At 63.9% G+C, this 14,105-nt stretch overlaps 1 protein-coding gene across 1 annotated transcript; it reads right to left on the bottom strand.

Annotated features, from left to right (window-relative positions):
• Positions 3,101–13,380, bottom strand: MAPK8IP2 (mitogen-activated protein kinase 8 interacting protein 2). Its single transcript, XM_018048997.1, has 12 exons — positions 13,132–13,380; positions 12,069–12,174; positions 10,488–10,772; positions 10,259–10,352; positions 8,961–10,172; positions 8,577–8,652; positions 8,278–8,450; positions 8,087–8,196; positions 7,234–7,338; positions 7,047–7,117; positions 4,393–4,491; positions 3,101–3,801 (listed from the first exon to the last, which is right to left on the bottom strand). The coding sequence occupies exons 1-12, from the start codon at positions 13,194–13,196 to the stop codon at positions 3,729–3,731; spliced, it is 2,469 nt and encodes an 822-aa protein (XP_017904486.1). The 5' UTR covers positions 13,197–13,380; the 3' UTR covers positions 3,101–3,728.

The raw sequence follows: 14,105 nt of genomic DNA, 5'->3' as shown, positions 1-14,105 counted from the left end.
TTAAATTATACCTTGATTCTCTCAATCTCTTTCTAGCCTCAAATAAAACTCACATACGACTGCCGCTCTCAGCCTCCTGGCCGAGCACACCGAATCCTCTGAGATGGGTACTTTCATCGTGGCCAAAATAGCTTTTCATGTTAGAGTTTATCCTTTTTATTTTTAGCTTTTCTGTCAGTCTTTCTATTTGCCTTTGGGGGTCCCTAATAAACAGTTAGGACATGTTCACTGCAGGGAAAGATGAAGGAGCCGTCCTCCTACGGCTCCGGTGGCGACTGCAGTCTTTGTCTGCTTTCAGTCTTTTCCAGCGTAGTTTCGAGCATAGACTCTGCATATTTATTTTTCCTTAACAACATAACAAACATTTTCTGTATGATTGTTATTTGTAAGCACACTTTTTTTCAAATCAGCCCAATATTCCAATTATTTATTTCTAGTCTAAACCAGTTAACTCTATTGGTCAGTATTTAGATTGTTCTTATGCTTTCAACTTTTTTTACTCACTTATTTCTGGCCTCACGAGGTCTTGGTTGCTGCGTGCCGGCTTTCTGAGCTGTGGGGAGCAGGGCTCCCGCCCGGCTGCTCAGTCATCTCAGGGCGGCCTCTCCTGCTGTGAGCATGGACCCTGGAGCCTGTGGCCGCAGGAGCTATGGCGCACGGGCTTAACTGCTCCAAGGCACATGGGGTCTTCCTGGACCAAGAATCAGACCTGTGTCCCCTACATCGGCAGGCGGATTCTTAACCGCTGGGCCACCAGGGAAGTCCCTGCTTCCAACATTTTAAACAGGAACGTGTGTAAAGCTTTTCGTGCAGGGCGTTGCCCTTGGCTGGGCTTCCGGAAGGCAGAGTCCCGGCACAGGGGGCTGACTCATTCCCCACTCCGGGCTCCGAAGGGCCCCCAGCAAGTGTGCCAGGCGCTGCACCAGGCTCTGGGAGGACAGGGAGCATTAGCCATGTCCTGCTCTCTGGCTTCCCGGGTGGTGCTAGTGGTAAGGAACCTGCCTGCCAACGCAGGAGACATAAGAGACGTGAGTTTGATCCCTGGGTCGGGAAGGTCCCCTGGAGGAGGTCAAGGCAACCCACTCCAGTATTCTTGCCTGGAGAATCCCATGGACAGAGGAGCCTGGCGGGCTACAGTCCATGGGGTCGCAAAGAGTCGGACACAACTGAAGCGACCTGGCACACACACATGCTCTTAGACTCACGGTTGGCATCGTCTGCCAGGGGAGGGACAGGGCCCAGAGCCCGGGGCTCCCGCATCCAGGATGGTAGGAGATCGCCCAGCCACACGCAGAGGACAGCAGATGCCCACAGGAAGCTGTTTCCAAGGGCGGAAGTGGGGTGGAGGGAAGAGGGGCTGGAGGGCAGCAACAGGGCAGGTGGAGGTTCAGCTGGGAGCCGCCAGAATTGCGGCCACAGGATTAGGAGGGTGAGCGGCTTGCTCAGGTTTCTGCCGAGACTGCTCTCCTTGCAGGCGCTGGTGGACTTGCAGAGGCAGGTGGGGGCTGGGAGCCTGCAGGGAGCTGCTTGATGCCCAAAGATCCAGGCGGTGTGATCTGGCAGAGGTGGGGGGTGAGGGGGCAGAGTTAGGGGTGATGGGTGGGGGCGAAGCTGACATCAGGGAAGTCTAGGCTGGCTCCAGCCCAGCAAACTGGAAAACACGATAGAGCACAGATCTATTGGGATGGCTGAAAAGTTGTTTTCCAAACCAGCTTGTGCAACACCTGAACGAACTTTTCAGCCAACCCAAGAGGACGCGGGCACGTGCGGGGAAAGCTCATGGGTTCCAAGTGTCTGTGGCAGCCACCGGGCGTGTGCTCCTATGCACCTCTGTGTCAGGGTCCCCTTGACAGAGTCCCTCGAGGCCGCTGCCCAGGGGCCGGCAGAGGGCGCTCCTGGAGGACAGCTGGGCCTGTGCCTCCCTGGGTGGCACAGGGCGCGGCCCAGCTCGGGGAGGGCGCCGGTGAGAGGGAGCTGGAGCTGGAGACTGTGAGCCCAGGCAGGGAACCTGGGCTGAGAAGCCCCCAGAAGCTGGGGGCGTGAAGGAAGGTGCCTGAGAGGTCAGGAGAGGAGGCCAGGGCGGAGAGCCGGGCAGGTGTGGGAAGGGCCCCACAGGAAGCTGCGCCCCGCAAAGGCCACCAAGCACGTCTGGCCGCTGTCCCAAAGGCAGGCAGGTAGAGAGAGCCTCAGAGACAGAGAGGTGGGGAGGTGAGCTGGAGGAGGGCACTGAGCCCAGTGGCGGGGCGGGGGTGCTGGGCAAATGGAGCCTCCCGGGTGTGGGAGGCTCAAAGGCGGGCAGCCGCTCAGGGCTCCGCCTCTTTCAGCCGCATTCGGTAAGAGGTTTGCTCACAGGTGCTCCGCCGGGTCTCCTTCTTCCGCGGGGTTGGGGCCCTGGCCTGCGTGGCGGTTGCCCAGATGCTGAGGGGTCACTGATGACACCTGGCGTGTGACTGTGTTCTCTGTGGGTGGGTGAGCAGAGGCACATGGTTTCACAGACAGGTGTCTCTGACCTCCACGTGTGGACTGTCTCCCTGGCCCTCCTTCCATCCCCTGCACCCGTGGTCTTCCTCCTGCTGCTCTTGTCCTGGGTCTGGGGGGCGGGTGGGGCAGGCCCACCCTCGGGAAACTGCTGACTGCCACGCTGACCTCAGCGCCTGAGAGCGGGTGCTCGTGGAGCCAGAAGCAACGGAAGCCCTTGCCCCAGCAGGCAGGCCATGTGACAAAGAGTCACCTCTCGCCTTCTGGCTCTCTGTGGAGACTTGTTAAAACACCAGTCTTAGGATATAAGCAGAGTGATGCCTGCTGTGTCTCACACACGCATTCACAAGCATGCGGGCACACTCACAGGCCTGCACACACTCCCAGCCTGGTGCTCCAGTGCAGGCGGACAGCACACGCACCTCATGACCTTCTCTCGGGCCTCAGCTTCCTCACTGACCCAGCGAGTGGCGGTGGAGAGCAGCCACCACACAGCGCACCAGGAGCCCGGCAGAGCTTCAGACGGCAGCTCCAGCACCCTGGCCCCTCGGCCCCCGCCGCCGTGGGCAGCGCCTGGTCCCCAGCCCCGTATCTGCTGCCCTCACCCCAGAAATAGCCAGGGTCACACCAAGCAGAAAGTTTATTGAGGTGCTGGACTGGGGGGAGTGTTTGCAGCGGCAAAGCAGATGCTGGTGTGGTTGGGGCCCAGGCCAGGGCCCCCTCCTCCTAGCAGCGTCTGGGACTCGGGGTGAGCATCAGGGACAGCTAGTCCCCACCAAGGCCCTCCTGGGGAACCCCTCCCCGTGTCCCCCGAGCGCCAAGTGGGGCAGTATGGGGGGCCCTCTCTTTGTCCCCATGATGAGGACAGGACGATCCCTTGATATTCACTATAAAAATTAAAACTCCTTTATAAATCACGGGGGACGAGCAAGAGGGGTCACCTGGGAGCTTCCTCCCCACGCACCTCCCAGTTCCGACCCCACAGTGAAGAGCAGAGGGTGAGAGTTCGCAGCACAGAGGAGCAGAGACAGATGGGGTTTGGGGGGGCCGCGGGCAGCCCCAGGTGGCAGGGGGACGCGTGGGGGGCAGAGGCGCAGGGCCCCCCCGGGCGAGGACGCGCAATCCCGCACAGCCTGCAGCCCCCCAGGTGTCAGGCCCCACGGGCCCCCAGTCCAGTCCTTGCCGAAGCTGAGGCAGCCTCCCGAGGCGGCCCCAGCCCTGGCTGCTCCCGGGGCAGGAGAGCGGGGCGGCTACTCCAGGTAGATGTCCTCTGTGGGGCAGGCATACTCCAGGTGCTGCTGGTAGTACTCCAGGAAGGCGCGGCTTCAGGGGGAGAGCATCCTCAGGCCCGGGGCCCCACGGCCCCACCCAGGCCCGCCACACCGCCCCAGCTTCAGCCCTCAGCCTCCTGACCCGGACCTGGCTCCTTATTGTCTGGGTCCAGTGTGGCCTTCCCTACCCCCACCCCCCCACCCCATGGAATGCCGCTCCCACACTGAGGACCACCCGCCCAGGCCCCTCGACACCCTGCACTGCCATCTGACCCCCCCACCCCATCCCCACGCCCGACACCCTCCACTGCCATCTGAGCCCCCTCACCCCGTCCCCACGCCCGACACCTTCCACTGCCATCTGACCCCTCCACTCTGTCCCCACGCCCCTCGACACCCTCCACTGCCATCTGACCCCCCACTCTGTCCCCACGCCCCTCGACACCCTCCACTGCCATCTGACCCCCCCACTCTGTCCCCACGCCCGACACCCTCCACTGCCATCTGACCCCCCACCCCGCCCCCACGCCCCCCAAACCTCATCCCCACCATCCCCGCAGCTGCGTGCCCCGGGGCACCAGGTCAGCACCCCGTCCCAGTCCCGGTCATCATGTGCACTGGCCCACCCTCCAGACCCACTCACCCCACACTCTGGGCCACGGGCCTCATCGACTCCTGGGAGACAAAGACGTGGCAGGCAAAGCGGCTCAGCAGCGGGTGTTTGGTGATAAAGCCAAAATAGCTGTGGGGGGTGGGGCAGCGAGCGCACAGGGGTGTCAGGGCATGGAGCACTGGCCCCCGGGGTCAGAGCGCAGGGTGCAGGGCGGGCAGGGCTGCGGAGTGTGCGGGTCACATGACTTCTGTCCAGGAGCACAGTGCTGGGCACCATGAGGAGTTAGCGATCTTTGTTAATGTGTCCACAAGGGTGCCCAGCTGCATCTTCCTCCTGAGCCAGCGCCCGGAGCCTGCCCCCAGGCCGCGGGGCGAGGCGGTCTCTCCCCGGTCTGCTGGGCGTCCCGGGTGACCCCGCCCCGTCCTTCCCCTGAGGCCTGGAGCCTGCCCAGCTCCACCTCTGGTCCTGCACACCCACAGTACTTTTCAGGCTCCGCTGTGGGCTTGACGTGGGCCCTGATGTGCACAAGAGTCCTCCTGGAGGAGAAGCTTGTACCCCAGCTCCGGGGGCCCAGCTCTGTTCCCTCTGTGGCTTTCCTGAACCTGCCCTTCTTCTCAGCAAGACATCAACAAAAACTACTGTCCAGAGGGAGGGCCTGTCAGCGGCCAGCAGCAGGAGGCTCGGGACCCTCACCCAGCTGTGGCCTATCCAGTCCACGCCGGGGGGTCAGGGCTTTGTGGCTCCTCCAGACGGGAGCCCACAGGACAGCGTCATCGCCAGCACAGCATGCGTGTGTGGGCCTTGTCTCGAGCACCACGCTCAGATGACTGGATTCAGAGCAAGGGCCAGGCACCCTCCTAAGCAAGCTCTTTTCGTTAATAACCGGCACAAACCTCACAACAGTGCGGTGAGGCCGGTCTCAAGGTGACGGCACCAAGGCCCAGAAAGGGTCAAACGCACACCGCGACAGACAGCAAGCCTGCAGCGCCCTGGGCACGCTCTCTACCGCCTGTGATCACAGTCACCACTCACTCCTACCTTGTCCAGACCCCAGGCACCCAGCAGAGGCCAACCTCGCCCCTGCTTCACCTGAGCTACCAGGCACCGTCTCCCTGTGCCTCCTCCCTGAGGGGCCTGGGCTGGGCTCTGGAGCAGCGAATATCAGGAAGCTCAGGTCCGGGACAGCAGCTCCTCGGTCCCTTCCTGGCCACAGAACCTCGGAGCTGCACACGGTCAGGGTCTGGCCGGGGGGCCCGAGCCTGTGGCACCCCGTCTCCCTCTGGCGCCCTTCTCTCTCAAGGCCACCGTCCACATGGCTGCCCTGCACGCCAGTCCTCACGGCACAGTCCACCCCGCGGCCTGGTCTGAGCCCCGGCCCCCTACCCAGATCTCCAGCCCGTCAAATCAGCTTCCTCTCAATGGAGAAACGGCCAAATGAGGCTCTGCCCTGCTAAGGGTGGAAACCATTGCCCAGTCGGCAGACAGTGCGCCCCCAGTCTCACCACAAGCGTGCAAACGGCAAACACCCGACCTCAACCCCGGGAACAGAGTGTGCTTCTCACGGTCTGCCTCCCTTGAGGACCTGTGGCCTCAAATACCAGCAGCACCTCCGGGCCCCTGCAGGGCTCCATGTGCCTCGAGGCTCAGCCTCCATCGCCTCCTCTGGGGCACACAGCACTGTGCCGCGCGGCTCTCCTCACCGGCACCGCACAGAGTCAGCTGGGCAGGACGGCCGGCCTCCACCCGCCGGGCACGCCGCTGCTCTCACTCCCACCTCCTCTCTCTCGGCCTGGCCATCTTGTCTGCCTCATGGCCGAAGTTACCCGCCTGCTCCAAAACATACCTGCCCCGAGGTCTCTCTTCCATGCGCCAGACCCAGTAACAACGGACACCACAACCCCACCACGTCTGCAACTGAAGACTGCACGGCCAGCCTGCCAGGCCCGTTTGCACCATGCCCCTTCTCTTGCTGTGTGGGCCACCAACCGCTCAACGCCCAGGTCACCTGATTCTCCCTGCAGACTGGTCTCTACATCCAGTCAGCTCAGGCCTGCCTGTCCCACCTCCCGAAACCCGCCGGGACACGCGACTTGGAGGGCCCTGCACCTCCTGGCTCTGGCCAGCAGCACTTGGGTCCTTCCGCTTGCACAGTAGGCAGAGCCAGCTGGTCAGCCTGACGGCGTCACCCACCACCCCACTGCCGATGGGGTTAACTACAAGCTCCTCGGCAGGGTCAGAAGGGCACAGGTCCTCTGCGTCCCTCCTGCCTCATCTGGCTGCCCTAAAGACCCCCTAGTGCCTCTCACCCCTGGCCCTGGCTCAGCTGGCTCCATGCCAAGAAGACCCACCCTGTCACCCAACTGTCTTTTGAGGTTTATAGAGTGGTCTCTGGCTGCCCCCCCCAAGTCCCAGGAGAATTCAGCCACCTCTGTGCTCACTGGAGCCCCAGAGAGATGTCCACCGGATCCCTAGAGATGCTTCAAGCACTTACTTGACTGTGTGTCTATCTTCCTACCCAGACCACATGGGAGCCTGTCTGATCCATGTCTCCCGGGCCCGGAACAGAGCGGGCGCCATGTGGGGCTCACCTCATGGAGCCAAGTGGGTGGGGCTGCTGGACGGCGGGACTGCATGTGGGCGGCCCCCGGGGCCTGAGGGGACTACGGGAAGGGGAAGCCTCTTACCAGCTGTTACGGGGGTGGCAGCCGCAGAACGAGATGTTCTTCATCTGGAAGAAGTGGCTGCAGTGTTGGAACTGGAAGAGACGGCAGAAGAGTTAGCAGAGGTGGCCCAGCCCGCCAGACACGCCTGCTCTGATCCGCCTGCTCCGCCCTTTGCAGCCGCCTCGGTGGTTCAGGGCCCACACCCCACCTCAGGGCCTCCGCTGAGACTCAGCTTGACACCCCGGAGAGAGATCTCAAGGTCACAAGAGGCAGGAGGACGCAGGTGGACGGTCAGTTTTCGGGCCGTGGCAATCTGCAGAGTCAAGGAGAAGAAGGTCTCAGGGGCCTACAAGCATCAGCTTCCCCCTGGGGGAACATTCTCGATTAGGTCTGAAAAGCCGTGGCCCTGATTTGGGAAGATGTGAGTGTGGTCTCGGCCGCTCCGTGGTCTTGGGGTGGCCTGCCCCGTCTTCTCCCCGGCCCTTTGCAGGACTGCAGCCCCGGGCTCCTCAGTACCCGTCCCATGAGAGGGTAGGGGCAGGGCTGCCCCGCCCCCCTGCTGCTCCGGCTCTGTCTCAGGACCAGCAGGCAGGCAGGCCCTCCTGAGCGGCCACTGAGCGAATACTGAGCGAGCAAGTTGCATTCTCGGTGGCTCAGGTGGTAAAGAATCCGCCTGCGATGCGGAAGACCTGGGTTTGATCCCTGGATCAGGCAGATCCCCTGGAGAAGGAAATGGCAACCACTCCCGTGTTCCTGCCTGGAGAATCCCATGGGCAGAGGAGTCAGACGGGCTACAGTCCCTGGGGCTGCAAAGAGTCGGACACGACTGAGGGACTATCAGTGAGCCCCTGCAGGAGGGTCTGAGAGAGCTGGTCTTGACTTCCAGACACGAATAGGACGGGCTGCAGGGGGAGGTCAGTGGGATGGTGCCAGGGAACAGCCATGGCGCTGCCCTCGGCCTGTCTGCCAGCCCCTCCATCAGCGCTGGGGGTCCCAGGCTCGAGGCCTCCAAGGGCTGAGCCAGCCTGCAGCGCTTGCCCCACCCCCAGCCCCAGACTGACCTTCTGCATGGCTGCACACAGGATGCCATTGCCCTGGTGGCAAGGCACCTCCACGGAGCCCAGGAACTGGACGTCAAAGCGCTCCACCCAGCAGGGACCCCGCTTGCTCCCTAAGGGGTCACAAGGAGCCTGGGTTAGGCCAGCAAGAGAGGGTCTGGGTGACACAATGACCCTTAGGGAAGGGGCCTCACCCAGCAGGTCCTTGGCAGGCCCTGGCACCGCATGGGCGTAGAAGGCAGGGAAGACCCCGCGCTCGCCCGTACGCATGTTGAAGCCACGGAACCAGAAGTCGTCCTCCTCAGCCTCCACCAGCACTGGGTCATCCACGTCCAGCTCCAGCTCATCGGGATGGCGGGGAATGAACCTGAGGGCGAGTCAGAGGTGGGAGACCACTAGGGCAGGGGCAGGAGGGCTGGGCTGTGCCCACCAGGGTCCCAGAGGGTCTGAGACTCGGGTGGAGGGTCAGCGCCAGCAAGGGGGGTGGCTGTACCTGAAGACAGCCCTGTGTGTTTGCTCTCTCTCCTCCCCATTGACCAGGCACGAAAAAAGTCCGAAAGACTCGGTGCCTGAGAGAGAGAAACAGAGAGGAAGGCTCAGGGAGGCGCTAGAAGGCCAACCAGGGCCCCCTTCCCATGGCCCCCTGGGGTGGGTTGGCCCGGTCTGGGGCTGGAGACAGAGCAGCCTCCCCTCGCCACTCCCCACGCGGGGGTAGCCCGGGAAAGCCCCCACCCAAGCGCTGGGTAAGAGGGCAGTGCCCAGCGCTGACCACCCGCAGACCCTCAGGCTGTCCTGGCCCTTGGGGACTGATCTGCGTGCCCCGGGCGAGGAGCCAGCCTGCTCCCCTAGAACCACCCCCTTCCCCCTTCCCACTCACTGGAAGACCGAGAGGTGCTGTTGACAAAGACGTTGAGGAACTTCTTGGAGAAGGTGAGGTCGGGGCTGTCCGGGGAGGCGTCCCCGGGGCCCTGCTCCCCGCCCAGCAGCACGGCTCCTGCCTCCTCCTCGCTGGCCTCGCCACCGCTGTCCTCGCTGTCCTCACCCAGGCCGGCGCAGCGCCGCAGGCTCACCAGCTCCAGCTGCGTGTGCTCGTCCACCACCAGCGTGTACTTGACCGCGTCGTACACCAGCGAGGCGTCCAGCGCCGCAGGGCCCGCTCCTCGGCCCCCGGGGGGCGCCGCCTTAGCCTCAGCTTCGTCCTCCTCCTCTTCGTCCTCATCGTCGTCCTCATCCGAGCAGGCGGCGGAGCAGGCACGGCCTGGGCGGGCGGGGCGACCCGGGGCGGCCCACAGCGGGGTGATGGTGTCGCGCGTGGGGTTGCTGAGGAAGAGGCAGGGCCCCGGCTGCGCAGGGCCGGGCCGAGGGGCGGGGGGCGCGGGCGGCGGCGGCCCACACAGCGTCTCCATGTCCACCAGCTCCACGCCGCCAGGCGCCGCCGCTGCCGCCGGGGCCTCGCCAGCGGGTGAGGCAGGCTCCCCCGCAGGGCGCGGCGAGGGGGACAGGCACTGGCCGGGGCAGCGGATGGGCGAGGAGCCCTCGGAGATCATCCGGCTCACGAGGTTGCTGAGCAGCCAGGGCGAGTCGGCGTCCTCGCTGAGGTCCGGCTCCGACTCGGACCCGGACTCGTACTCGCTGTTGGTGTCCTCGGGGCCGACCGGCAGGAAGGCGGGGCGGCGCGGGGGCTCGCAGGGCGGCTCGGGCTCCGGCTCGGGCTCCGAGGCCGGCGACGAGGCCTCCTCGATGGAGTTGGTGAGGTGCGAGGAGCGGCCGCTGCTGCTGCTGCCGTCGTCACTGCTCCGCTCCAGCTCGGTCTCCGAGATAGACGAGATCATGCGCCCTAGGCGCGCGCCCCCGACGTCCTCGTAGTCGGAGCCCGGCGACGACAGGTCCTGGCTGCTGCGCCGGCCCCCGCGGCCTCCGCTGGAGCCGCTGCCCAGGTCGGCCTCGATACCCGGATCCGAGGAGGGGGAGGCCCCACCAGGTGCCAGGGGCCCTGCGGGTTGGTTTCCTTCGGAGTCGCAGCCTGGGCGCACAGGTGGCTGCGCCCCGCAGGGGTCTGTGTCGGTGGGCGGGAGGGGGGCGGGCGGCTCTGCGGGGCAGAGGCTCAGGTCAGCCCCCCCTGCCCTCCCCCCGCCTCCTGTGCCGCTCCCCACCACCCACCGCTGCCCTGCTCACCTCGGAGAGGCTCCTGCGCCGCTGGGCATAGCGCTGTTTCCTGCCTGGAGGCCGGAGGCCCTGGAGCAAACCCTCCATTGTTGTTCAGCGAGTCCTGCGGTGGGGGAGGGGCAGGGGAGAGCGGCGCTGAGCGCCCCCCCGTCCTCTCGGGCAGGAGGGGGCAGGTGGCCATGGGCACCAGAGCCCCCCACGCCGGGAACCAGGGGGAGCTCTGGGCCTGGGAGCTCACCTGGGCTCCGAGCGTTGTCAGGTGGAGGGTGGTAGGTCGATGCTTGTGAGGCTCCTCTAGGGAAGGGGAGGGGATGAGGGGCTCCGGGGCAGGGGTCTCTGAGCCAGGGCCTCCTCCCTCCTTGCCCTCCCCCTCTCCTTCCTCTTCGTCCTCCTCCTCCTCGTCCTCCTCCTCCTCTTCTTCCTCCTCCTCTTCATTGTCGTCAATCATCTCGAACTCCTGGAAGTCATCCTGGAAGGAGCAGATGGGGTGCGGCTGCTCCGAACGCCCCAGGGCAAGGCTGTCCTGCAGGAAGAAGGACAGGGCAGAGCTGGGCTGCAGCAGGACAGCGACCTGGGGTCCCAGGTGCCAGGAAAGGTGGAAGCAGGAAGCCACAAGTCAAGGGGGAAACCTCCCTCCAGACCACTCTGCTCTCCATCAACAGAGCAGTTTTTGATTTTTGCTTTTTTTAATATCAGCTTAAGATACATAAGGATCTTGATAAGTAAGAGCCCAAACTCCTAAGTCTCAGTGACAGATTCTCAAAGAGGCCCCAACCCACCTGCCAACCTCATCCCACCCTCAAATCCCATCACATTTAACACCAGTACTTTTTCCTTCACAGCATTTTAACACAACTCATAATTAACCGTAGAGTTTGCATCTGTCTCCCCAGTAAGCTGCAAGCCCCACCAGGACAGGGCCATGTCCATATTGTACACTGGGGTACCCCGACCCCCACCGAGAACAGGCCCTGGCCCACATAAAAGCTCAGTAAAGATCAAATGAATGCGTGAAGCGAAGAGGCCCAGCACCAGGTTTCACCAGACTTGCACCAACCTCAGAGCCTGTGATCCACTAATCCCCCGCCAGCAATTCCTCTGCTCCATCCCCTCCGGTACACTGCCCTCATCTGCCAACTCCTGCTAGTCTTCCCTAAGGGCATGGCCCTGCGTTTCCACTAGAAAATCTCCCTAATGGCCTCAGTCTCTGGTGGGCCATGTGTCCCCTCATTGGAACCCAGATGCTGAGGCTCAGGCACCCATTGTCTCTCACCTGTCTTCCTCCCCTACTAGGTTATAAGCTCCCAAGGGCAAGAGCCACACCTGTCCTGCTGTCTTCCCAGGCACCTGCAAGCCTCTAGCACTTGCCACACGGGAGTTGCTCAGAAATGTTCTTGAATGAAAACAAAAACGTGAAGAGCCAGGGAGGAGGAGGAGATGGGGGAAGGGGAACTTCAGGGGAGGAGACAGGAGGCTAAGAGAGGCTAGAGAGGTGGGGACAGGACTGAGAAGGAGATGAGATGGCAGCTGGAAGGGGGTAGATCTGAGGCCAGAGGCCCCAAAGCAGAGGCACTTCTTCCCTCCCCAAGTCCAGCCCATGGAGGAAGCCAGGCAGGGACGCTGGGGAAGGTCCTCAGTGGGCTGCTCTTAGGAAGAGAGGTGTCAGGTATCGAGGGGCCCACAAGTCAAGAGGCCCAGGGAGAGGGGGCACCGAGAGGATCCTCTCAAGGCTGAGCTTAGACCCGCCCCAGAGACCGCTGAGCAAAAGCTAAGCGAGGCTCTCCTGTGAGAGAGTTCTCTGCCCCAGCCCTCTCCCCACCTTCTCGCAGTGGTCCGAGTCATAGCTGAGGCCCAGACCGCAGTCATCAGTGATCTCAGACAGATCTTCATCGTCAAATTCCTCCAGGCTTATGTCCTGTGGAGGCCTGGAGAGGAGAGCAAGGACAGGGCTCCTGAGAGAGCCATCAGTCCTGGACTCCCTGCCTGAGAGCCGGTCCTAAGGAGGGGCCAAGGGAGCCCCCCACCCCAGCTCCTCGACCCCACGATCTCCAGAGCCCCCAACTCCCACACCGGCATCCTGCCATTATCCTGAAGCTTAAGCCCTGCTCTCCAGGGCATTTCCCCCACAACTGGAGCCACCGCCTGCCCAGAGGAAGCACTTGCCCCCAGCCCTCCTCCCAGTCCTCTCATTCAGAGCCAGCAGCCTCTCCTCCCACTGCGCTCAGCTCCAGGCCCCTCTGGGTCACAGCCTCAGCCTCGGGGGAGTCAGGCTGAGCCGAGAAGGGGGAGGGGGACTGAAGCTGCAGCAGCCGGGGGAGGGGGAGGGGTCGAGCCTGCTCCGGAGCGGAATTCAGCCCCTTTATCCGCTATTCCTGCCCAAGACCGGCCTACATCCCAAGGTTCAGCCCTTTCCCCACCCTAGTCCCTTCCCCCAGGCTCCAGGCTTGACTGCAACTCTCTTCCCTGAGCCCTGCAGACCAGGCCAGGCCTCCACCACAGAGGCCCAGCAAGGCCAAAAAGGACACTGCCAGGCAGAGTGTGTGCTCAGCACCCCGCAGGCAGGCTGCCCCTCAGGTTTGGCCCATGACCTCCGCCTTTGGAGGAGAGGCTCAGGTTGGGTGCAGCACCGGGTCCCGGCAGGAATCTGGGGTGGGGGATGGTCACTGGGGCTGGAGGAGGGTCGGAAGGGGAGGACAAAGTGGAGAGGCCTGGAATCAGGAGTGGGGGATGGGGAGCAAGTGGGCCTCAGGACCAGAGAGGGTCTGGGGCTCGGGCCCTCAAAGGCGTTGGGGGTGGGGTGGCAGGGTCGGGCCGGCGGAGTCTGGGGCGGGGTCAGAGGGGGAGCGGTGGGCAGGGAAGGGCCCGGGCGCCCGAGTGCGTACCTGCAGCCTGGCGGCGACAGCGAGTGGAAGGTGGAAAGAGAAAACATCTCCGCCCGATCCGCCATCTTCTCCGGGGAAAGGCCTGCCGACCGCGGCGGGGGAGGGGTGCCCGGAGCGCCAGCCCCGCGCGCCCTCCGTCGCTCCCGCCCGCCCGTCCTCAGCCCGCCCCCGGTCACCTCGTGACACGCCCTGCGACACCCCGCCGCCAGCACACCTCGACGCCAGGACACCGCGGCAGCGCGAGCCGGGGGCGGGGGTACCGGGAGCAGGGCGGGCCGGGGAGGGGAGGGGCGGGACGGGGGACGGCGGGGAAGCTGGTTGGAGGAGGCGAGATGGTTTGACTGAGGCTCGGGTTGGAGAGGCGCGTGTGTGGCTTAGTTCTTTGGGGTGGGGGCAGGTGGGAAGCAGATTGGTGGGGATGGGGCATCAGTTCGCGTGGTAAGAGCTTCAGCGAGGAACTGGCGATGGGAAAGTCGATTTGCAGACCCCTGGTTAGCTGGTGTGGGGGTGGGGGGACGGGGCCTCATGGAGGGGTGGGTGCGGCCCCGGGAGCTGCGCTGACTTCCAGGGAATCAGAGCAGAAGCCTGGGGTTCCCAAGCCCGGATCCGAGTGGTTCAGACTGACAGTGTGGGCTGTGCGCGAACGGGGCTGGAGGAGCTGTCCACGTCTGGGTGCTGACCAGGGCTGGTCGGAGCTGTCCCACAAGGGGTGCTGAGTGGCCCACGGACATGTCTCCCTAAAACGTGCGGACTGGGGCTGCAGGAGCTGTTTCCCCGCCGAGTGCTGATCAGAGCTGGAGGAGCTGTTCCCCCAGAGGGTGCTGAGCGGTGCTGGACAGAGGCATCTGCCCAAGGGGCGCTGATCCCGTCTGGACAGAGTTGACCACACAGAGGATGTTGACTGGGGCCCACACGGAATTTCAGTACACAGTACAGATTGCGCAGGCTGCATACAGGTATTGATGGACATCAGG

Source organism: Capra hircus, chromosome 5 (assembly GCF_001704415.2).
Source record: "Capra hircus breed San Clemente chromosome 5, ASM170441v1, whole genome shotgun sequence".
Lineage (NCBI taxonomy): Eukaryota > Metazoa > Chordata > Mammalia > Artiodactyla > Bovidae > Capra > Capra hircus.
Note: the sequence above shows the minus strand (reverse complement) of the source record. Positions and strands in the feature narration are given on the sequence as shown.